We start from the raw sequence: 26,398 nt of genomic DNA, 5'->3' as shown, positions 1-26,398 counted from the left end.
GAGAGCAGCCAGCAGGTCTGGGAATCTCAGCCTGGATCTGAAGTGGATCCAACTCCCTTCCCAAATTCACTGCCAGCAAACAACAAAGATTGTCAGCAGCTCTTCTGTCTCCTGCCAGCTGCATGTTCAACACAGGTGAGATGAAGATCCTTGTTTAATTCAGCGGAAAGGTTACCATAATTTATTCTAGCTTGAAAAAAAAAAACCAACACAAGCCTAACATGCCTGCTCATATGGCTTCTCTTTAAGAAGAGAAACATCTAATACTGAACCAAAGAAAACTCAACAAAGAATTTGGTGGTGGTTTTTTTTCCAAATCAGGATAGTTTTGCAGTGGAGGATTCAATTCCAAATATTTCAAAGCCATTTGTTGATAATCAAGAAGAAAACTGACTCAGTAGTTCAACTGACTTGGCAAGATTTTTCAGGGAAACAATGAATTGGAAGTAAAAAAAAAAAATAGCAACAAAAGTCCTATACATCATTCGGATTGTGTGATAAACTCAGATTTAGTGGCTTGGTTGGCATGAAGATATCATAAAGACATGCATATTCTGCATTTTTTGCCCTATAATCTTTGTAGTGTGTCTGTAAGAACATTATATACACACAGAGGAACAAACGTATCTGTAGGAAGATAAAAGGAAAGAAGAAAAGAAGAAAGGCATCACCTGCCTTTGCTGTACTGGACCATTGCAATGGAAAAAAAAAATTGCTTCCTTTTAGTTTACATAAAATACTTTCTGCATAGGCCTGTTAATAATTTAGCTTGTTATTAAAAACAGCATTGTTCTTACTGTTTGTCTCTCTATTGTTCTGCCACTTGCAGTCATTTAAAACAATGCAAAAGAAATCACAGACAGATGCACTGCACAGAGGACAGATGTGTTGACCCATACAGCACTTTAGCAGCTGAACTTGCAAGGTGTCTTCATGTTCTTTTCTTTTACTGCACATTAAAAGAAGGTTCTCTTTAAAACATTAACTTGAGAGCTGGAAAATACATCACGGGAGTAAAAAGTGAAGGGATAAATTCTGTGTTATCTGATTCCTTTAACTGCCATGAGGGGTTTTATTTCTCCCCTCTTTTCCTTGGCTTCAGTGAGAGAAGCAGGTTCCACCCCATCAGTGCGACCAGAGTAGAACTGACATTTTATGAGTGGAAACAGTCCAAGGATGGTGGCTTATGCTCTTAACATCCTGACATCTCAGCCTCTGAGTGCAGCAGCGCACTGCTTCCAGTGGCTGCAGAACACCTTAAAAAGCAGCACAAACTGACAATGAAAATAAACTACAGTTGCAGCACTGCTGGAGTCTGGCAGCCCTTAACAAATACAGCAGCGTCTGGGTGTTAAAATACATAAATCTGTCATCATTACCAGGCTAAGGGGTCGTCATCCTATTCACAAAATAAAAGAACTGTGCATAATCAGTAGGGCAGGGAGTTCAGAACAAAGTACGCCTTTTACAAACTCTCAACTGCTGATAGATGGATGTTTGCAAGGGACTTAATGTCTTTAACAGGGTACATTTAAGAAGGAGTGTAGGTTTCAGAACTCCTGGGATTAGTGCTTTTTTCCCCTTCTTTTCCAAATTTATTGCCAAAAGTGTATAATGTAAACACTCGGGTCTTCTGACTATGAAACCCACATTACTATAAAGCAAGAATCAAAGTGTTCTAGCACAATCATATTATTCATGCAGCACAACACAGAATATGTTCTTTCTCTCATCAAACAAAAATAAACTGGATTTAAAAATAGGTTTATACACTAATTGCCAGCAGTTTTGTTGGGTTTTTTCCCTTTCTTTTTTTATTTTTTTCTTTTTGATCATTTTCTTAATGTGGGTGCCAACGACAGCACAGGAAAGGTAGAGAACCAGACCCTATGGGAATGTAAAAACACATCTCCTCAACAACCATACATTTTAACAGGCAACATACCTGCATGTATGAATCAAGAAGCAGCACATGAGCCATCGATGGTGTGCACATGCATTTACACATAAAGAGGGAGTCTCCAAAATCAGCATTCAAGCTATACCTTATAAATTAGCCCAATTTGGTGCTGTTCTCCCTGTGGTAAATATTATACACTGTGCTTTCATTTACAAGTGTGCCTTTTGTGTATTTCTGAGTTAACTGATATCAAAGGGACTAAACTTTGGCTAGAAACCCCACTATCTGTCTGTGATATTTACTGGGCAAACTGAGGACAGCAGAGATGTATGATGGGATTAAGGAATGGGGCACAGTGCTCTCTGGCAGAGGCCTCCTGGAGACACTGTGTCCATGAAGCCCAACCTAGCTTCAGTGGTCCTCTGAGTCTGATGAGGCCATGCTCAGTCCTTCACTCCTGGCCTTTGGCAAGAAGAGGGATGGAACACAGCTGCCAAGGAAACACTGTCAGGAAAAGGGGAGGACAGCAGTAGTTGTAGGGAAGTTAGCAGAAAGATCCTGCTCTTGGAGAAGATGGCCGTCCTGGATGGTTGACAAGATGGTAGATACCTCAAAACTGCTGATGACCAGATCTGCAATTAGCTTGATGGCTTCTCATGACCTGGGGTGCTATTAATTAAAATACTCTTAACTACTGTTCTGGAGTCACAGCAGACCTTGACTGGTAATCTAGACTACATTCTGCATGCCTGCTTTCCACACACATACATATCACCTGCTTGGACCAGGGACTGCCTTGGCTTTACTCACAAATGCAGCTATTTATAAGCATTATAGATCTGTAGATGTGGACAAATCAGTGGCTGTGCACATCAGCATTGCTCTGTCAGCACTGCCTGAAATTCTGCCCATTAGCTGTATGAAGGACTGTACCAAAGACAATTCTGATTAATAGTCAGAGGCAAAAGATGTTTTTAGCCTCAGACATACTGTCAAGAAAAACCCAACATGTATACCACAAACTCATTGGGATCAGAGGCTAATTCTATTAATATCATTTAACAGAAGGAAGCCATAAATTGCTCAGATCAAACACACTTTTAATGTCATCTTGCCTGGTATTGTGTATTGCTTTCATTCCCAAACAATATTTGTGCAGCAAACAGAGCTGCAGTTTGCTATTTGCATGGGTGTAGCAGCCGCTACACACTCCAAAGCATCTGCAAAGGATTGTGGGCTAAATGCATCCATATGTCCTGCATGCCTCGAATTTACACTGGCTGCAGCTCTGGTTTGCCACAGTCTACCACAGGATGGAGTACGGGGGAAATTATATATCCATACATATATGTATGAATTTCATGCTTACATCCATGGAAAAAAATCTTTTCATTTCCTTTAAATTGTGAACAGGTGTTGTCACCTTCTTAACTTGGCTTCTATGTTACAGCTTCACGAAGGGGAAAAAGAGATCTACCCGAAACAGTGAGGCTTTTGTTAGCCAGAACATGATGTATTGATAAGCATACTGTAAAGTTTGTTATAAAATCAAATGAAACTAATAAAACCTAACAAAGATCTTGTAAAAACTGTGGACATTATACAGCATTAGCACTGAGTTACATTATAGATCTGGACTTGGAAGAAACAAGACTGCTGCTTGGTTGTGGTATTTCCCAGCCTTTTACACCCATTCACCGAGAGCCATCAGTCAAATCACTTGGTGCTACATTTTTGATTAGTCATTTTTGGGATAGTTACAGCTAATACTGGCACTCACATCACCACCTCTATAAAGAAAGAGCTTTTCAAGAACAAATTATTATGGGCTCTTGTGACATCAGTCTAGTGTAGCACTCATCAAAATGACAAAAACTAGTGAAATATTTTTATGCAACAATCCAGAAATAGTCACCTTTTAATTTTGGAGTATTCCTCTCTCCTCGTTTCATCTCCCAGGACAGTGGACATTTTCCAGGACTCAACAGGCTGCATATGGGAAAAGAGAGTTTGCTGGACTCTGAACAGGATTCCCCAAAAAGGGAGAAAATGAAGCACCACAGAAATTCAGGGGATAGGAATACCTGATTGCTTTTAGATTTCTTTTAACAGGCGTGTGCTGTCCCTGATCAACACCAAGTTTGGTCAGGGGGTGTGTCTTTATGCCTACGCTAATAAACACTGAGAAGGAAGAGCCCTTGCTTGGGTGAGGGCACCATTAGTCAATGATGAGTCACTTCCAGTGGAAAAAGAGCTTCATTTCTAAGTGATCAGGTTTTAGCTATGAGTTTGTACCAAAACATGAAAACACATTTTATGTACTGAGCATTTCACCAACTTCTCTAGTTAACAGGAGCAGTTCACGCACATTGACAGTCTCTTCCCACAGGCTGACCTCCTCACTTGGCAATGCCACTAAGACAGGTCTTGTATGGACTGAAGCCCTACCTGCATCTCCACAGAGGGGTGACTGTGACCCAGTCACACCACGTCACACGCTGACAAGAAGTCCTTGTGCAGTGATTGCAGTTGCTAGGCCTTGAGAGGTAAACTAAAGCTCCCCTTTTCTGCTCAGCTCCCATGGGCCAATAACAATCTGAGCTTTAATTAGCAACATAACCATTACTAAGCATCAGTGACTATGGCCAGATCCTCATATGGTGTTAATCACACCGCGTATGCACAGGAGGCCACCAACGTAGATCCAGCTGCTGGATTGGGTCCTTAACAAATCAAACATGAGAACTTTGTTACTGTTTATTGTCACAAGGAATTCTTCATTTTCATATAACAACTGACTAATCATCATTAGTCATGATTATATACCCTGTGATTGTGTTAACGCTCCCATGCTGGATGGGCTGCCTTTCACACTTTGTGTTGAAGTAAATGCGCTAAAGCTGGATTGCTAACTCCATACCACAACCAGCACAAGTTACACCACCTTGTTCTCAGAAGCACATACTGCACCTTTTTTTCCTTTTTTTTAAAGTGTTGACACCTTTCAGTTTTTGCTTAGCATTAGCAGTCCCTTGGTGCATATGTTGCTGACTCAATGTTGATTCACATCTTCCTGCTGAGCACATCTCTCTCTGGTCCCCAGAGTTTATTAACAGGCCAAAACCCAAACATAAATGAATTTGTCATGCTTTCCTAAGATGGCTGGTGGCACCTGACTCTGGGCTACAAATATTTTCTCAGCTTTTGCACTATAAATGAGTTCTGAGACACGGATTGATGACTTCATTGGAGAACGGTAATAAAAAACATATTTTACTGTACTTGACTTTTTTTCACACAGTATTTTCTACTACTACGGGCAGAAAAAAAGCACATTAGAATAAATATCCATTCAGACATTGCCATGACTTTTTGTCAGGATACTTATGCTGATTTTTTAAAAAAAAAAAAGGTTATTTTAATGCAAATTTTTCACACATGCCTGTTATCAAAGAGAGCTGTCTTTGCACAAGCTGTAAAAACACATAAAATAGCAGCTGGCTCAGCAGGAAAAAGCTACTTTAGAGATAAATCATCGGATGTCAGGGAAGCTTCTCAAAGCAATCAATTGCAACAGACAGACAGCAGACATTTAACAGTAAATTTGATTTGTTTGAAAATGAGATGTAGCTCAATTTCTGAACTGTCCATTACAGGTTTAGAACAACAAGCTGTGCTCTTTCTCCTGCTCTCTGCACCAAGATTTTACTGCCCCACAGCCCAAATGGGGCCAAGAGGCTTGGTCACTCAGAGGGCCAGGGGCTAGAAGGGGATATGAACTGGATGGATCACGGATTCTTCACCAAAATCTTCCTTCAAATAAACCCAAAGAAGAGAAAAAACAATGGCAGCAGTCAGAGATACAGGACAAGAAAGAAACACTGGAGCAGCTGTTCCTTGGCTCAAATATTGATTTTTTTTGTGCTGAGATGTACACAAGAAAGATGTGTCTTTCGCAGTTTACAAACTCCACATGAAGCAAGAAGTCTGAAGTGAAGAGACAGTCCCAAACCCTACTCTTGTTGTTTTCATTTTCTTTGCTACAGAAGGTAATAAGAAACATGCATGCAGATGCAAAAATAAAGACAGTTTGATCTTTCATCACTTGGTTGAGCCACTGATGCAAGATGAAGTATTTACTGGCAGCATCTGTAGCAATAGTCTTGCATGTTGCAATGCTGACACACCTTGCAGGATTTGGCCCATAACACTTCTGCAAGTGAGAAGTCTTCTGTGTTGTGCATTAGTGAAAGAGGTCATTATGCTGAAGCATAAATATTTACTAATAGTCCTTCCTACAGTTGTTCACCAACAATTTTCTCTTCAGAGAATGACCAGACTTCTGGAACAAGTGATACTGTTTATTATTGAAGAAAGAGGTGGTAATGGAGGTTGTCCAGCACTTCCTTGTTAGAAGACTTTGTTTTCAGTTATTTTTAAGTCAGGCAAATCTCACCCATTTGGGTAAGATTTCCCAGGAAGCGCCTGATGGCTGGATCATGCGATGGCTCCATCTGTGCAGCCTCACAGTTTCTCCAAGCTGGACACAGCTTGATACAGGCTTCAGTTACACCATCATATGCTATTTTTTTTTTACTGCAGAACACACCTTCATTCTGCACACAAGTGGACAGTTTTCAAATAATGAGCAGCTATTGAACATTTCATTTCTTCCTCTTTGGCCCTGGGCTTCCTTTTAGAGCACACTGGCAAGCAAGTTTTATTCTGCAGTAATGAAACCACAGGTTTCAACCAAGCATCTAAAAACAAAATAAAATTACTTTTCACACCTGTAGATTATAAATCTGAATTGATTCAGCTGGGGAAAAAACCCAAACTTAAAGATAAGATTTTCCTGGGCATCATTGTACAAATAACTTTTTGAGAAGGTACAGCACATTTGTTTTGATGAGATACAGATAATTCTCCACAATAAGGAACCATTGTACTTAATAACTGCAACGCTGATTTAATACTGATTAAAGAGAAGTTCCTCTTCCAGCATCTGTAAATCTGTCTGCAGTGTAATTGGCATCCCAAATCTTGTGGTAAGCCACAAAAACTATTAAAGCTGGCTAGGAGAGGAAATTGTAGTTTTGACTTATATTGGTTATCTGCTTTTACTGGCTTACATTTCATGCAGGGGTGTTTTAGAGCAAGATTCCTTGGATCTTTGGGATCTAGGCCCTGCAGTCTGAGAAGATGGGGAAATAAGCAGGGCAGAAACCAATTGCTACCATCTGGGTTGGCAAACCCTTTGTCTGAGAAGGAAGATCAAACCCCTAGAATAAGACTCCCTTCCAGCATGGCAGCAGGAAGATGCTAAATTAGGAAGAAAATACTTTACAAAGTGTTATGAGGGAGGAATAGTCTTTTAGGGTGAGATTTAAGAGGTTTAGGCTCAACTCTGAGCCACAGCTCATATTTTATGTGGTCTTGGACTAATCACCTGGTCTCTCTTTGCCTTAGTTACCATCTGTAAAATCATAGTAATCCATCTTATCCACACTTGGGAGACTGAGAAGTTCTCCAGCCAGGCAACATGTAGGTATGTCTACCAGACTTGTAGAGGCAGACCTAAGTTGGCTCTGCTCGTGCACTGAGCTGGCTGGTTGCAAGCAAGAGCTGTCATAAAAGCCATAAAGCGACATTCGAACAGGCTTATACCAAAATTATTGCATCTCACAGAGACCAACCTACAACGCAGACGAAGGAGCTCACTACCATGTCTGCTTGCACCCACTGGTGTTGGCGGAGCCACTGCCCTTTTTATTCCTTTGTAAATGTCAAAGATATTTGTTGGTTCTCTATACTATAACGGAATACAGAGACTAATAAGAGTTAAGATTAGTAAGAGTTACATAGCACTGAATACAGGCAGAGAGGTTCAAGTCTGCTGAATTTTAAGTCTCTGTTCTCTGGAGGATCTCAGGTAAACCTTCACCTTATCCTGCTGTAGTGTACATGTATATAACACAGGCGTGACAGATCCTCACTTGCTACTGGTGTGACAGAGCTCAGTTAAACGCATATACCATAACTCCAAAAATTTTCGATAAGCTACTGTATTGATTCCAGATATCACTGCTTAAATTCCCAGAATGTTTTCATGTCAAAATGTATTGTATTTTTTAAAGTCCCAACATTTAATGAATCATTTAATACTATTCTAGATTTAATATCTTAACCACCTTGCCTATGTCTGACACGTGCATGGTTTGATATGTTTGGTGTCAGCAGTAAAGCTGGAATAAGAGGGCTTTTTTTCCTTTGAAGGAGTGGGAGAATAGAGAGACCATATGGTTCAAAAAGCCACTCTGCCTAATGAAGTTTGTGCTTTCCGGAGCACAAACAAAACAGCTCCATCAATTTGATCTTCATCCTCAAAACTGACATGCAGTTGGTTTTAAAACACTGCCTCCTTCTCAAAAATCAACAAAGGATTGATTTGCTCTCAACCAAAAGCATTTTCACCAAGACAAACACGAGCATCTGGTCAATGCATTGAATGTTTGGGTCCTTTGAAAGAATAAGTCAGTGATACCTTGTGTTTACTTGCAGACCTTGGCAAGAAAGACACTAGGGGAACATTTGTTTTCAGGGGAAACTGTTCTAGTGAAAAGTAATTGGTTTGAAATGTTATATGAGCCCATCTGTACCACTGAAGACAAAGGACATAAGCAGTTCATCCAAAATGTTCTAAGCAACAACAATGCACAAGGGTACACCGTGAGACAAGGAATGAAGGTGCAAAGACTCTGAGAAGTACTGGGTTTAGCCAGCATTACAACAAGGATGCATGGAGATGAATGATAACTCAGCCCATATGTCTGCGGCACATTTAGTTTAAAGTTACTCTTTTCTCGGCACTTGGTGATCAATATTTGTTTGCATAGGACTCAATCTCACATCCACAGAGGCCAGTGGGAGCTTACCATTTCCTTACATAGCTGCCCAACGAGGCTCTAAATAACTAGTGTTTGTGCCCAGGGCTTTTCAGTGCCAAATATAATGAACATTATTGTTCTTAACACAATTAAATTTGATAATCCAATTTCCCTGAGCAACTGAATTGGAGGTTTTGCCTCAATCTTTCCTCAATTCTAGTCCAACTTTTACCCTGTGCCTCCCAACTTTTCCCTTTCGTTTGTTTCTGTTGTGCTATAAAGAATTGTCAGAGGCTTCTTCGACTCACAGAAGCCTCAATGCCTCTTTGTCCTGGAATAATGGCAGCTAGCTTGGGCCTTGAGCTTTCTGGAAGATACTGGATGACACAGAAGATCAAAGACTTTGGACAACCTCCACATACTGCAAAAGCACAAGCAAGACTGAAGCAGGTTCCTGTATCATCCCTTGCTCCACACCAGCCTGGAAAGCGCATCCAAAAAGAAGTCTGTATAGACATGATTCTTTATAGACTGTTTCCACTTCACCATTTTTGTTTAGTGCAGCAGGGAAAGATGGATGAATGTAGATAGGAAAGAGATGAACAAGGAAAACCAAATCCATGTAAACTATAAGATGGCTTTTGCAGCTTTATCTCACCGATGCTACAGGAGTCATATTGCAAGACAGTACCCCTCACCTAAGCATCTCTTCCCTGATAAGACATTTACATCCTGGTCTCTTTCCAATTCTGGCTCTGCAGCAAATGCATTCTCCAAGAACCACCCTGTTATCAGGTGATAATCCTCCATCAAGCAGCAGCAAGGGTTTGCTACATGCTCCGAGTCCACAGCAGCCCTCCTACAGTGAAGGGGAAGAAGAAAAAACAGAACAAAACCAGGCCAAGCACCAACCAGTAGGCAGCTGGAAACTGCCCTAAGCTCTGTGCTCGCTTCCACCATCTGAGAGAAACAGAACTTTTTAGAACACATACTTGGGGTGCTGATCAGGCAATAGAATAAGCAGGATACTTGATCTCACCCCCTGCTTTGTAACCCTCTCGTTTGCTCCTTCAGCATCCTCCAGTGTGCAGATTTTCATCCAGCTCTTCCTCTCCTCACAGACAAGGACCACAGAAGAGGAGTCTCTGATCAGCCACAGAAATGTCTTTGGGTATGCTCAGCCCAGCGGGTGACCCCAAAATCCCATAACCAGACCAAGCAAGCCCTTTGAAGCCAGTCAAAAGCTCAGCCAGGGAACCAGTGATCACCAAGATGGTGGTCTGAAGCTTTTTTAATTCAGCCTTCACCAAGCAGATTTCTCAGTAACTGAGCATCCCTGGGTCATATGCCAGCTCTGAGTTCTGTTTCAACTTAATTATTATTATTCCTGAAGACATCATGCTCTGCAAAAGCTCAGTACATGGATCCTCCAGCTGTGCATTTTTATATGGATGCCTTAACATTTGTTTTGAGAAGTATCCTGTTCGAACAGCAAACATAAAGATCAGCGTGACCTCTCCTTATCACACAGCCTTTCCTGTGTGGAATTCATTGTGATCTGGACCCTAGTGACTATTGCATCATTTCTGTTTATTTGTAACCTTTGGCACTGTGTAATCTTATCTGCCTGCAGCCCGCTGCAGCAGAAGATGTGCAGCAACATAGCCAGCTCTGGCAATCCTCAAACACTGGAAAGGGCCAGTTAAGAGTGGAGGTCAGTGAATGATTAGCAAAGCAAATACGCAGTCACTGACAGGCTACACAGAAATCAGCTCACTCTCTCCCCACAAAGTAGGTGAGGTCTGGCTTTTCTCCAGCTCTACTCACCAATCACGATGAGGGTGTAGTTCACATTGGTGCTGCCAAAGCCATTGGTGGCTTTGCAAATGTAGGTTCCCGCATCTTCGCTTTCCACCTCCTTGATTTTCAGCCCTTGTTGAAGGATTCGGAACCTTGTCCAGCCGCTGTGGATAGTGCGTCCATCCTTCATCCACATGGTGAGAGGCGGGGGGTCACCCTCCACTGGGCACAGGAGCTTGATGGTCCTCCCTAGCCTCACAGACTGACGGTGAATCACTTTATCAGCAATCCTTGGGGGACCTAAGAAAGAACAGAGAGACGAAGAGCTGTTACTACTTTTGCCAGTGATACAGCACTGATTTAAAGACATCAATAAGGCCATTACATTGACTGCTAGACAGAGGTATAGTGAAAGGTGCTTACCAAAAATCAACTAAAAATGCAGCAGCTACACAGAGATAAAACAACAAGGATACTGGTTTGTGCAAGGCCTGAAGCTGTAGCTTTGCCATTAGCAGCAGCTCATGCTAACCCACCAGGGATGCCTTTTCTCAGTCTCTTTTCCTTTTCCAAAGCACCCCCATTTTCCTATAGCAAGGAGGAGTCCAATACACAAACTGTTCAGCTGTATTTGGTAAAGCAACTGTAGTTGTTTTAAACTTAACACCTATCCTGAAGGCAAAATTAGCAACAGCACTGGTACTTGAAACAAAACACTGACAACCCCCCCACCCCCCAAATGTTATAATCCTTTTCATGTTGTATGTACAGTAATTCCCTTTAATAGTCACCAGATGGGCTTTATCTGAGATGCATAAGCCTGCAGTTGTTGGACATAAAGCATTCATTGGGTAGTGCTTCACTGAAAGATACTGCATAGCCTGACATGTTAACATTGCTTATAGTCCAAAAAGAGGTTATTTTTATAAATTGTCTTAGCAACCCTGCTGGCTTGACCCAACTGAAAAATATTTCTTCTTTGTAAAAGGTGATAATTTAATGTAAAACAGAGTGTCCCTGGAATGCCACAAAGTGAACCTGCTGTTTGCCACATGGTAATAGGATGCACTTGGACAGACCAGCACTCAGAAATAAGAAGTGATAAAGACTCCAACAGTGGGAATGGTCCCATAGCTGAATTCAAACCGGAATTTCTTCCCAAGGCTCTGAAAAGTTGAAACAGAGAGTCTTTTTCCCGCATCTGCTTTTTCTGCCTTTTCATTAATTGCACAAGCTCCCCACACAAACTGCAATATCAGTGCTCTTCCCAGAATAGCCTATTAATGGATGTGATGATAAGTGCCCTGCTCTTGCATAAGGACAAAGTATTTTGCTAAGGATTGCTGATGCTGAGTTGCACCCAAAACCCACAAGATGTTTGTGGGATTTGGAACTGTTCCCTCATATTTTATTCCTGTTCCTAGTGTTTTGCAGGAATGGACCCACATGGGATGAACTACAGAGCTCATATTTGCACTTCCTCATGACTAATTCCTATTATTCCAACATCTGTCTGAATTTTCCCCAGCATGACTAAGGCAGTGCATGCAGTCCAGCTAATGAATGACTACAGAGCTGCTATTGCAGTTACTCATGTTGAATTGTGCCCATGAACTTTGCAGCTTTGCTGGTGAACAGAAGTGCTCCTCAAGCTGAGAAAAGTCATGAACTAGTTTGAAACTCATCAATCAGTTTAACTAAGACCTTGGTTAAACCAATGGGTCTTAGACACAGATTCTGACGAACTGTTGAAGACCCAAAGTGGTGATCTTGAGAGCACTTATTCTTAGAAAGTCAGTCCCTGGCAAAGGCAACACCCAGCCCTGCACACTTGCAGACACCTGAGGGACATCCTTGGAGGTTGGTGCCCTCCCATACTCCAAGGGAACTGGCAAAACACCATAAGAAATCTTGCCTATCCAGGTCTTTCTAAGCACTGCAAACCACACTGTTAAAAGTTCTTTACCTTGGGAGATGTCCAGCCAACTCTGTGGATGGAGAGATAATCCCAAGATCCTTTGAATGCTAATCTGACACAAGTAACGTTGCTGAATCTTTTAAAGAGGAAATCCACCCATCAGGTGGGGTTGCACTTGTTGGCTTTGATAAAGCAGAATTTACCAACACCAGGTGAGGATCCAGCCCTGAATTCTGCTACATTTCACTACATGGTGCAGTGTCTCACTCAGTGTAAAGGAGCTGAAATGTCTGGACAAGTGCACAGCCTTGTTGAAATTCTGGGTTGGCCCTTGAGGAGCTCCTTTCTGACCTAAAGCCCTACCAAACCAAGTCAAATTTTAAGAGTAGCTTCATTGCAATCAACTTGTGAACTACGATAGCACTCCATGCATATTCAAATGGAAAAACCAAATCTATAATTAGTGCTGGGGAAAAATGTTTGATACAGGGCAAGCAGGGACAGTGGAGAGACAGCACCCTCCTCCCAACTTGGAAACCTGCTGTAGCTCCTTCAAAATCCCTTTCCTTCCGACATTCAGGTTGACTCCTGATGAATTTTGAGACCTGGAGGAATCGGATAGTTTCCCAATCACGTCATGTGCCTTTTTGGGGCAGGCTGCACAAGCGGCTCTCCTGATGGCACCAGAGTTGCTTCTGGATCTGTCACACATTTGGGTCAGCGGTAAGCTTGGTCCTCCTAAATGCCATTTTCCTTTGATTGACCTTTCATTCTGAGGAGTTGTTGGATCGCTCTCTGCCACAGGATCTATTCGCAGACCTTTATGACATTTAGAAAAGGGTGTGTTTCTTAGAGCCTTTCTGCCTGAAAAGAAAAACACTAGTGTGGTCCTCTGCAGCCCTTCATTAGCCCCTCCAGTGATTTTCTCAGGATGAAGAATAAAAATTTACCTCCACTCCTTTTTCTGCTGCGAATTTTGCCAGATAGAGCTGCATGCACTTCTCAGTAAGGTACAGCCCCAGGACAAAGATGCTAAAACCTCGCTTCTGTTCATTTGGTGCTGTGAATACTCTGATTTTATTACCTATCACCTTTGCATCAATAAGTTTCCGTGCAAGCAGTACTCTCTCTCTGGAATCAGTGCCTTTGCATACGCCAGAAGCTTCAGAAGCCCTGGCAAGCCAATGACAACTGGACCTCCTGTTGATGGCTACAGCAAGAATAAAATGTTGATATCATCATGGATCTCTGTCTGTCTTTATAATGTACAGCATCCACTGGGTCTTATTTCACTACATATCTGTACAGCCCTGCCTTGGGACTGCAACAGAGATGGATGAAAGTTTTTTCAAGCCAAGATACACTTTGGCACATCTTGCCGCTCTGCTCTGTCAGTAGCTGGAGGGAGGTGGTAGAGAGGGGGAAGCATGTTTTGCAGAAAATCCCTTCTCCAACATCCCCATGGCAGCAGGTGCCGCTGACACAGAGCTGCTTCACACAATGCACCACGGAAATCCAACATGATCTAGATAAAAACATATTACCGCTCTGAATCCATACACTAAGCGGCCCAGAACCACTCAGGTTCTCCCAGAGTGTACTTTCCAGGGCTTCTCTATAGCAGTTCCATCTTCTGCTATATGAACAGAGCAAAACGATACAGGAAAAACATGCTGAGCACCCCAGTTTCTCACATGTACCACTGGTACCGAAGGGAGCTCCCCACTTCGCAGAATGGGCCCGTAATATGCCAGAAGGGTGGCCATGAGGGCAGAGTGCCTGCATGCTGCCAGCTCTGCATGGCGCTGGTTTGGGGGGGGGTATCCCTGGGGGCTGCCTCCCGCAGGGCCGGGACACGTGTGTGCTCACAGCTGAGCGTGGCAGTGAGGGAGCAGAGCCCAGGGCATAGCCCGCAGGCCTGCAGCCTAGATACATTTCTACAGCTGCTTAGAGAGGCAAAATCCCAGGAAAGCACCTGCTGCTTCACCTACAGCTGCCAGTGAGGTAAAAACAGGCTGAACCCTGGCTGCTGCCGATTTCCCATCCCTTGCCTCTGCCGGCTTCTGTCCTGTGCTCTAATGGAGCATTAGAAAGCAGATGCAATTACTCCTCAAGCAGTCATTGTCACAGTCCCAGCCATTCTAGACTCCAGCTTTGTGCTGTATGTGAGCAGAAATGATGTAATGCATTTTGAGAGCAACACCCTAGTGCTGCTCTTGCCGTGTCTGTGGGTTATGCATTAGGGCACCACCACAAGAGCCGGAGAGCCGCACCATAAGGGATTGTTTCGAAACCTGAAATCATTTTGTTAAACCAGATTGTTAAAATTGTGAATTCATATATCTACCCACACAAATTCTGTAATGCCTATATATATCATCTTTCTGGCTATGGGGGGATCCCTTTAATTGCCCTATGCCTGCACCCATGGGCCAAAGTTCCAGACTGGATCCTTTCAAGACAGAGCAGGAGAGAGAGCAGTGCTCTCTGACCCTGGGTGTAAAACCTGGGGGAGGTGTCCATAACCACACTACCCCTGATTTCTTATCCTTTGGGCAGTGATTCTTTAAAAATCAGCCTGTGCTGAGAATCTGCAACCTCTGATGCTCATGGAGACAGAGATAACTTCCTGCAGCATTTTGCCATGGGATATGAGAGAAGGAGCCAAAAGCACGGCCCCAGGTAGATATTCCGTCACAGACTTTTACATATTTTTATAGTCAGGATGGGAGGGGGAACGGTGGAGAGAGAAAACAGCCATTTCTTGCTTCCATTCTTGCAGCTTTCCACTAGGCAAAGGCAGCTCCCTACAGCCACAGGGCACTGCTGAGAAACACGTATTTAAGCCATACCATGCTGGGGTGGGTGCAGCTGACTTCACAGCCTGTGCGAACAGAAGGAGCTATTACAATAGGTTAAGCCCTACCTCGACAGCGGGGACCAGTTTTCTTCAGTGCCCCTTGTCCTCAACCCAACAGTTTGAGAGAATCATTTCTTACTATTTCAGCCAAGGGGGAAGGGTGGGGTTTGTCATCCATGGATGTGACTTGGGAAGAAGTGATGAGAATACAGCTGCCTTCCCCCATGCCTGGTTGTTATTCTTTCTCCAAATACAAACTAAATATAACTTTGCCCCATAACATTCAAATCATTTTAGTTACTAGAAGGGATCATGCCTGGAGTTCCAAGGGCCAGGGTGCAATCGGGCTCAAAATATAATTTAAACAATCCGGAACCTGCATCTTCCACCAAGTTATTTTCTTGCTTCTAGTCTCCCCATCTGAAAATTCATATAAGTACACCCAGAAAGAATCCAACAAGACCAGCCAGATGCCAAGTTCTGTGTTCAATATCATATAAGCCAAATCAAAAACTAACAAGGAAATGCCATGATCACCTCATTTGTTTTAAATATTTCTGCTCATATACATGCAGACAAGTGTGCAGATTTATTTGCCTCATTTACGAATACAAGCAACTGGAATCTCCATTCCGTTCCATTATATAAAAGACAGATCCTACACCTGTCTTACTGAACAGCTGGGCAATTTTCAATTTATATCCACTATCCTATACCACAGAAAAGCCCCACTTGCTGCTCTACTGCTGACACTGCTTTACAAGCATTCCTGCTCTCCTCCCTAGTGCCTGGGAAGGGATGGTGGTTGCCACTTCTTGGCAAAAGGAGATATGTAAAAGCCAAGAAAGCCTCTTGCTTTAGCAAATAGCTATTTCCGGGAAGCAGCAAAACCAATTTCTAGAAGTGTATTTAAGACACAACTGTGGAATAGCCTGGAGCTTCCTGTCCATATTTCTCACAGTCAAAAACACACAGACATGTAATTATATTTTCCTGGACTGCATTGCAAAGTTCATGCACTCATTCAACTCATACATGTAGTAAACATGATTTATAGCTTTGTGTGAAAACCCTCTAGATATATGGTGTTTTGATAGTGACTCGAACCTAGTGCTATAATTTAGTAACACCTAGCAGTGAAAGCTAAATGATTTCCCACTCCACATTCCTAACTTTCCATGAACCCCTTTTACTGCTAACCTGGGGAAGAGATACTGCTTCTACAATTGTTTGGACTTAGCCTTGTTATTTCTTCAACTAAACTGCACGCTAACGTCAAGCTTCACATATGGCGAACACACCAGCACTGACCCACGTCCTATGAGACCATTTGCCATGATACAGTTCAAAGTGAACTTTATTAACACATTAAACATAATTACAAAGAGGAAATTCCAAGGAAGGTCAACCAGCCCGGACAGTTTCTTGGAATGGAAAGTAATTTATAATATCCACATACTGTATTGTAAAGTTTATAAAGAAGTTAAATAAGTTTTAAGAGCCCCATGGGTTATGTATATTTTATTATTTAATACCAAACACATTCACTTTCCATGAAGATAAGATTTCTTTTGAAGTGCTGTGTTAGCAAATTAGCGAAGTCATTTACCACGAAGCACCCAAACAACCCATCAACACATGCAAGGAATTAACATTAGGGATCGGGGTACCACAGACGATGTGTGTCCTATGAGGAGAATACAGCCAAGAACAGAAATCTTTCATTATGACAGTGAGGTGAAGGAGTTGGACATCAGCTGCTAGCCAAACCACTCGTCCTGTGTGAACACGAACTGTTACAGCAACACTTGAGGCAACATTTGGCCTTCACCATACTCATCACTGTAAACCCTGATCCTCCAAAGTCCTTAGTGAAAGGGTGGTTCACACCAAAGCTGATTTCTTCCACCTCTCCCATGCTTCAGAATGAACATAGATGGCTGGAAACAACCATCTAAATGCCATGTTTTAAACTTGCATCCAGAGTTGGCTAACTTGGGGTACCCATTGCTAGAAAGCTGGGCTGGCCAACTCCTGCTTACAGTAGGAGTTTAACACTTTCCACAATAGTTTAACCCTCTCTGCAAAACCAACATGAGGATTATACACTTACACTCTCTGCACATCATTATTACTGATATTTCTATTGGCATTCAAGCTGTAATGATGTATCAATGGATAGAGGCCTTGCGATGCTGGGGGCTGGACAAACACCTGCCAAGAAGCAAATCCCATAGGGAAGGGCCTACAAAGCAAGATGGCAAGAGTTTCTATTAACATGAGTAGTTGTTCCTGAAAGAAAGGAACTCGGCTCTCTGCACAGTGGGAAGTCATTATATGGAGAGCAGAACTGATAAAAATGCTTTTTGAGAGAGGTAAAAGGATGAATGTTTTGCCCATGTATACCATTAACTATTGGAATAAGCAGTTCAAAGGACTGGTGAATCCAACAGCTCTTCATATTTCCAAAACAAAACAGTTTGCATTTCCAAAAGGTATGCATTAGCCAAGTAAAGTAGGGGTCAGCGTAAGGGTAACTGGGCCAACTGCTTTGGTACGTGACACAAGGAGATCAGATTAGATGAGCTAATGGGTCCTTCTTGGCTTGAAAACATAGGCGCCCACAGACAAAAACAACGCTTATCAAAAACAATCAAAAGATTAAAGAAAAAAGCAACAACATCTCTGTAGAACAGACTCTTAGAAAGGAACACAAAAACACCACAAGTATTTGCTGTCCAACCCCGATGACTGGTCAGGCTCAGCTTTGGGAATAGCAGACTGTTCGCAGGAGAAAGTTCTAGGCTTGGGCTGCACAGCTGAACCAACCAACCTTATGGAGAAAACAGCTTTGCGGACTCATTTTACAGCAAGTGAAGTGACATATTTTCTCTTTCTTCTCTACCTCTATGGTAGGAGCTGCTTTCCTGATGAAATGGATATTTATTGATAGCACAAGAAGTGCTTGCCATATTTTTATATGAGTAGTAACTAGCCCCTTGGGTGAAGGCTGCCAGTAAATTTTCTACTCTAGATGTTCAAAAAAAATAAGAAAAATAGAATATTTGGGAACATGTTCCATTTAATTAAGTGCCCTGCATACACATTTCACTGAGATTTAATAAAATAGTTATTGTATGTTAAACAATTGGCACTTGATTATTGCGTAGATTTATTGCAGTTCAACAACAGTAGATGAGATACGTATCTCTTACATGGTTTTTAAATCCTTTGAGCATATGTTTTCAATAATCAGTTGGTATTTATTTAACATGAAATTACCATCTTATTAAATTAAACGTGCATGGGTGACATTCAACTTCAAGTGTTGCTGAACATTTTTTCAGCAGTAAAAAATATAACTTTATCCCTTAGGTTTTGAGGTAGCAAATGCAGAGGAGAGTTAGGATTACTTCAAATTACTTCTGAAGAAACGGACTTCATATGCTAGAAGGTTTCTCTCCTAGTGTGGAAGAAAAGATGTTATTTATTGTTTCTTAAGCGCTGCCAGTGGGCTTAGTGTGGGCCAAAAGAGAGGACCAGTATTTCTGTGCTAAGGCCAGAATTATACTGATGGTGCAGCTCAGGTATGCAGTTCAATGGATAACCAGAAAACTTAGGAGAAGAGATAAGTACAACAAAGGTGTGTTGGAATACATACCCACAAAATCTGCCTTTTTCATTCCCATTCAAGAAGGGCAAGCACATTTGAATAATGGCATTCCTAATCTGCTTTTTCAAAAGAAATGTCATTAAAACATGTTTTCAAGGTTCTGAAATTAAGAAGCCTTTTTTTTTTTTTCTCTCCTTAAAAAATCCTCCTGTTTCCAGGAAGGACAAACTGCCTAATGCTGGAAGTAACCTAGAAATCCTCTGGCTTGAGGGAGGCAGGAGGACCTGGAACACAACTAAAAATCTTCCCCTACAGCCCCAACCTACTCTCACCAAACCTTACCCAAACCCCCAGCATCTCCATCACAAGTCACACAGGGACCACTCCTGCCAACATAAGGCATTTGTTAACTTCCCATAATCTCTGGGAAACAATCCAGTCAGGCAGCCCTGAATTAGCTTCTGGGGTTAATCTAGTCCAATTTTAACATAAACGCCATTGTACTGTGTCCTTCCAACTGCTTACCAACCATGCAAATCCTGCTTCACGAGCCCAGTGGATTTCCCAGACAAATCGCCCACCATCTCCAAGACTTTCAGCAAAACAAACCAGGCACTCCGCAAATCTCAGTTTAATTCACGTATTTTGCAACAAATCTCTCCTTTGAGCCACCAGTTGCAATCATATTCCAAAACCCAAGGCTTCAAAGACAGGCATATAATTCTGAGCCAATCTGCTCCAGTTTTGGTCACCACCTTTGTCCCTCCCGCCTACGTGTGGTATTCTGTCACCTAATCATTTTATTTGAACAATTTCTAGAAAATGGGATGCCCAAGTTCACATTTGGTTACACGGATTCCCCTTGAACTTTGGTAGTCAATATTTAACCCAGTCTAAGCACAGTACAAGGTTTAATAAGTAATTAGCCATTTCCCTTATAGACAGACATTTGTGTGAGAGCTGCAGAAGCAGGAAACTGTAAGTGTCATTGTTTATGTCTGCAGGGAAACAGAAACCACGATGGTTGACTCTGTGCCACATTCAGGAATGACGTGAACAAAGATCTTTAAATAGTTGGTTTGCCTTCCTGCTAGTCCACAGTGGCAAGTCTTCAGCCATACACTGGCACAGGAGACTTTTTCATTTGTTTCCAAGAATTTGGTTTTCCTCAAAATATTATTTAAAATCTTTTTTAACAAATTTCTCTGTAAGGGATGAAATTGGAGAAGACTTTAAACTCTTCCATCCAATGCTGGTTCCTACTGGCCTTTCACAATACCCAAGATGGAAAAGGTGTGATTAGGGCATTAAGGGCTCAGAAAAAAAAAAAAAAACCATCTTGAACTCTCACTCTCAAACATGAGACACCGCCAAAATATCCATAAGCCTTTTGCTGCTGGGAAATCAGTGGCAGTGCCCTACATGGCAAGGCTGCTCTCAGCCCTCTTTTCTCTGCCCTTGTCACAGGGGGGCTTCTAAGTTTGGTCACCACAAAAACGTGGTAACAACTGTTTGTTGGTGACCACAGAGAGATAAACACTGTGGTATTTAAGAACTGAAGATATTTTCGGAGGCTTCTCTAGAACAGAAAGCACTTCTAGCTGAATGGCTGCAGAGCAGACTTGCTATGGAGTGTTTTACAGAAATGTTCTTCTATCAGAAAATGACATTTCTGTCAAGAACCAAGACTGTCCGGTTTTCTCTTTCAATATTCCCTCTTTCAGTTTGAGAAAACTTCCGTATCATAATTTTGGCAAATTAAAATGAAACACATACAAACAAAAATTTGGGGGTTTAAAAGTAATCTTAAGCAATAAGATTTTTTTAATGTGTTGCTGTATCCCTCAAATATGAGAATAGGTTTTATTTGGAACAGGAATAAATTAAAATACATAAAAAACTCAGAAGTGCAAAAAGCCCCACCAGATAGATATATATTGAAAAACCCTTGTCTTCTCCAGAAGAAAAATTAAAAGAAAACCCTCATCTTGCTCCAAAAGAAAAATGCAAAGCAGAACTGACTTTCCACCTCCTAAGACAGCAACATTTTAAAATCCTGCCTAAAACCATTCACTGTTGCCCTACCAAAACCTCCAGTTCACATAGGTGTGATGGAAGTGCTTTATTCAGCTCTCTCCAAATTAAATTGTCATCACCAGGGTCTGTCTACCTTACATGTGCCTACATCAGTGTTTTAGTTTGGACCAGGGGTGTGCTTTAAAGTGACGGTTTTTATCATCCCCACCAATTATACTTTGCTTCACATCATGAAACAGTTTTGGTGTACATGAACTCAGCTGCTTTTATATTAACATGAGCTGCAAGTGGTATTCCAGTTCAGATGGGTGTTTAGTTCACAGGACCAGGCTAGGGCTATTCTGAAGTAAAACACCCCTCTGAAATGAGGGTCTCAGGCTCTCAGCACCAAATGCTTTGCTTTACAGATCCAGCTTTACTGGTCCACACCAGCTGCTAATGCAGACACAGCCAGCACCACAGCTAGCTGGGTCCCTGGTAAAACAAAAGCAGAAGCTTCGTTCTTGTATTTGCATTAATGAGTGTGCTCAATCTACATGACCAGACCGGAGTTAATCCAGAATAAACTGCCAAAATGCCTGTAGTGTGAAAATCACCTCCTCAGCACCAAATATTTCACTTTAAAGATTTATTCCTGTTGTGCCATTCTCCAAGCTAACTTAGACACACCTGTACATCTCTTCCAGGAGGGGAAAATACTTAAATGCATTTTAAAAGAAAGTGTTCACAAGGCTGATTCAGTGAAAATTTACATTTAAAAACTCAGGAGACACCCAGTCTCCTGCATATGAAAACAGGGGAACCATCGCTGGATTCTTATAGCATTCACATCTGGATCCTGCTGCCCAGACACTGAAGCACACACTACCTGATGTAAAAACATGATACCTGATAGTATTAGCAGGAGACAGGACTTCTTAATGCATGAAACCTTCACAGCTGCAGAATATTGCCAGATCTCATACAGCAGCCAGCCTCAGCTCCAGGACATACACAAAGGAAAGCATTAAACTTTCTTCAAATGGATTGATGCTGTTCTGGTGCCACAGTGTTAAAACACGCAATGATGCTTGTACAAGTACATGCGCAAGCAATCTCCTTCTGAGTGTGGAAACTCAGTTCACAGTCTGAGGGCTCAGCTCGTGCTTTGGACAGAAAGACCAGATTTCTGCAGCCTGCCTGCAACTGGGACAGCTTCAAACAGATCCGCTTCTTCTGCTCCTCCTTTCTACGTGCTGGTTTGCTCACCACAACAAGGTTAGTGCACCCTTATGTGGCCTTCATTAGTTTTTCTATCAAGAGATGGTGAAGACTTGTTGTTCTGTTAGGCTTACTATATCTGATCACACCACTATGGTTTCCGCCTAGGATTGCCAGGTGCTTTTCTGGGCAGTCTTGGGACCATTCAGCTTCTAAGATTAATATAATATAAGCTTCTGAAATAAAATCAGTGCATTTCATCTGGTATATCTGAAGCTCTGCTGCACCCCATGCTGCTCAAAAGCTGTTTCATTTCATCTGGAGGGAAGTATTATTCCTATACCTCTATTGCACACCAGCGTGGCATGTCTCAGGATGAATGGTATTACTAAAACAGCCCCTAACAGTGGGTATATTCTGCCTAAATTGAAACATTAAAAATAAATATTTAAAATATAAATATATTTAAATTCCCCAAACATCCAAAAAAAATTAGAAATATTGTCCTGTGCTGAAGATCCTCTATTGCCTATTTTTTGTCTCTATAAATCTGCATGAGTAGAAAGACATAGCTAATTATTATCTGATACACAATGAACCAACCCCCTGTTTTTAGCACAGCCTGTGACTGTCAGGTGTGGCTGCTTTATTTGAGCTGCCCAAACTTCAGCAGCTATAGAGCGTACAGGAGTTTTGCTTACATCGATTGCTCCGTAATTTCAAATGACAGCATTCCACTGGCAGGCTACACACTGGTATGTAACGTTGTACCCATCAGGTAGATAGAGCTACACTGGAACATCAATTAATGCGCACTCCTATTACCTCACAGTCTGGTAATGTACAGTCCCAGCCACCCTCCTGCAAGTGTGTGCGGGGGGAGAAACCTGAAGAGCACAACAGCTATCTAGGAAAAGCTGTGCGTGGAGAAATACTGTCTCGCTGCGTGATTACATAGCTGCTTTAGCCTCCACCATGCGTGTGCATGTACCAACACATGCGCGTCACATCAGCTGTCAGCAGGAATTCCTGACTGCAGATTAAAGCATTGCCACAGTCTGCCTGCTCAGCCAGTCCTGGTAAATGCACATCGCAGCAAAGTGTCGACTCGCATAAAGATTTCTGAGCTTCTCCGTTCACAGAAATAGGAGTTTTTACTGTTGCAATGACTTGAACTTGCACTTGAGAGAAGCCACATCAGAAATCACTCTCTGCTGCACGCTGGCATTTCTAAGTGAGGAGTCAAGAGGTCAAAACCCAAGGTCGAAAAAAAAGCAGACACACAAGACCCCTTGCTGTACCTGTAGCTGAATAAATCAGCACTTGCCTAATCAGTTGCTAATTCCCTAATCTTTATTGCATGTAAATTCCAGTCCCTTCCTAACGGCTGTGCCATGGTAATCTCCAATCTGATTACAGTGAAACCCCACTGGAAGACTCCTCAATAAAAGATGCATAAAATCAATTTGCTATATATCACAAACAGTGCTGCACACCCCTTCAGGGATCAAAGAACCGCCATCAAATATCAACAAATAAAGGGCTGATAAAAACACTTTTAATCAAATAGTGGCTTTGACAAAAGGTAAAATTCACTTCTGAAGGGAGAACCAGGGTGTTGTTCTACATAAAGGATCAGTTGGTGAGTAAGGTAGACAAGGCAGCATAGAAAGGTCATCATTGAAGGCCATGCTATAAAAGCATGAGGGCAAAAGACGAGTGAGGCGAGATGCACTTGGGCTCACAATTTACTGGCAGGAGCTCAGACTCAGCCAATGACCTCAGCTTTACCTCCAGAAGGTAGCCCCCAGGAGCAGCGCTGGCATGGAGCAGTTGGCCAATGAATTTGTCATTTGGTGTTTATCTTGATAAGAAGCAATAATCATTGGTAGGGCTAAACAAAATGCTCCAACTTTTGGTCTCCAGCTCAATCAAGCCTTGGACTGAAGTAGCCCCAGCAGGAGGGACCACAGCTCTGGCCTGCCGGGAGCAGCCTGGGCTCCATCATTGCTAAGCACAGTGGTTGTTAGTTTTGAAAACAATGGAAAATTGATAACACTTATAAAAATAAAATATCTTGGCAGCATCTCACTCTCATATCACTTTTCTACAGTGAGTAGAAGGGATGTCAAAGCCTCCTTTGTGTAACCCACCAGAAGACAGAGAAAAATATTAAATTAAAAGAAAGCAGGGGCCAGTCTAACTCCTGTGTCTCATCCATTGAGGGGAATTTGCCAGCATTCATAGTTTTATTTTTTAAATCTTGTGATATTAGGTGCTTGTTTCTTAACGTCTTTTTTCTGAGGGCATAAGCCTGAAGGAGAATCTCCTGTTTATTTGAACATGAAAGGAAATTTGTGACCTTTGTGATCGTGGGGAATCACTAAATGCTCTAAAACCAGGAAGCAAATAAATAAAATCCAATTTGTTGTAACATTCATGCTATTTAAGCCAGAGTACTGGTTTTCTGGGGTTTGACCCAAGAGTGTTGAACACGCAGGATTAGTAACGTGAGTGTTTCCCACGGATGTGTCCCATGTGATTTATTTAAGCATCTTTATAACATGCATTAACAAAAAGCTACACTGGCTGTGGGATCCAATAGCTGTAGGATCTAATATAGCTTACACTCCATTCACCATAGAGGAGATTATAAGCAGGTGTCTCTCCTAGAGAAACTGGTATGTTACAATCAACAGGAAGCTGGCTCATATCCCCAGATGTTTGCCATTACAGGAAGCAGGGAGAAAGGGACGTTAGGGTCAATAAAATTACACTGCTACTCTTGCAGCACCTACAGTCCAAGGGGGACTTCAGTAGTTCAGCTATGCCATTGATAAAAGTTTTACAAGACCTCTGCTCCAAACAGCCCTGAAATCAAAGGTCTGTTTACTTAGCCTTTGCTTGCTGGGCTTTAGGATAGTGCAGGGAAGATCAAAGCAGAGCCCTCATTTAACATGTCCAAGTACGCAACCAGCAAGTCTGTTTATGTTGGATTCCTACACACCGAGTGTGCTGCTGTCTGTCAACATTTCAGGCTCATTTTCGGCAATATCGGGTAAGGAGGGAAATACTCAGAAAGGCCTCACAGATTTTGGTCCTGCTGAAACAGAAGTGAAAGTCAGAGCAGGGAGCTCTGCTTTTAACTGTGACTGCTGAGGTCAAGTATCAACCCCTTGCAGGAAAAAAGAAATAGACCTGTGGTCTCTGCTGAAATGCTACACCATTAAAATGCAGCTAAAGCCTGCATGAAGAGCTGGAAAAGACAATTTTGCTTCTGTATTATTTGGGTTCCACCTGTTTTTATTGCTAATGCACAGTGAGACCAAGGTACGTGGATTGGCATTGATAAGGGATGACACCCTGTGCACCTCACGCACGGAAAGAGGTGTAATAGTCATCAGCAATTCACATCCTCCTGCAGTCTCCCATTGATGCCTGTACAACCCCACGTTGGGGAAGTAGCAGTTTGCAATGGCAGGCCATTTATTCACCATACGTGGTCTCTTTTTCACACACACTGCTGCGAACTGTCAACCAGAGATGATTTTGCAGTTACCAAACTGCAGCAGGACTAACAAAGCTGGCCCTGTATTCTGGCTGTACTTCCCAGCACCCATTAAAGGGCAAGAACCTGATGACACCTTCACTTATTTACTTGCTTGTTTGTTGCTGCTGCATTCACCTCTATTTAGAAAAATGAATCTGTATATTTGGAAAAGCTGAAGCCATTCAATAGCCTTTGCCTCAGGCATGGTAGTAGTGGGATGCAGCACTATTACAATCACTCCCTTCTACATGGTTTCCCGTTTTCATTAAGCTTGTAAGAAAGCTTTACTATCTCCCACGTTGTTCCTTCTCAAACAGATGTGTCTGAAATTGGTTAATAGACTTGAAAGATATTGGAAGGGATGGAGATGGATCAACCCTCAAAAAATGTTGCCACATGGAGCTCATCTCCTTAGGACACCAACCTAAAGACCAGTCAGACATAGATAGGTACAGAAAGGGCACTCACACAGAAGGAGGCAGCTGGTTATGCTTTAATTATATAAGTATGGTTCTTTGAAAGACTTGTCTGAAGATATAACCCCCATCTGGTACCAAAGCCAAACCTTCACCAGAAAATCAAATCACAAAAGTTGAGGTGGTTCCACTTTTTGCTGATTTCTTTTACTTTTGT

General features: G+C 42.2%; 1 protein-coding gene across 3 annotated transcripts in view; it reads right to left on the bottom strand.

The window, feature by feature from the left end:
- The window catches only part of FGFRL1 (fibroblast growth factor receptor like 1), a 181,799-nt gene that overhangs the window by 82,447 nt on the left and 72,954 nt on the right, over window positions 1-26,398 (bottom strand). For all 3 annotated transcript variants that reach the window (XM_055795272.1, XM_055795273.1, XM_027791464.2), the window contains one exon: window positions 10,615-10,887. In XM_055795272.1, the coding sequence (XP_055651247.1) occupies window positions 10,615-10,887 (273 nt within the window). The remainder of the gene's footprint in view (window positions 1-10,614; window positions 10,888-26,398) is intronic.

Source organism: Falco peregrinus, chromosome 2 (genome assembly GCF_023634155.1).
Source record: "Falco peregrinus isolate bFalPer1 chromosome 2, bFalPer1.pri, whole genome shotgun sequence".
Classification (NCBI taxonomy): Eukaryota; Metazoa; Chordata; class Aves; order Falconiformes; family Falconidae; genus Falco; species Falco peregrinus.
Note: the sequence above shows the minus strand (reverse complement) of the source record. Positions and strands in the feature narration are given on the sequence as shown.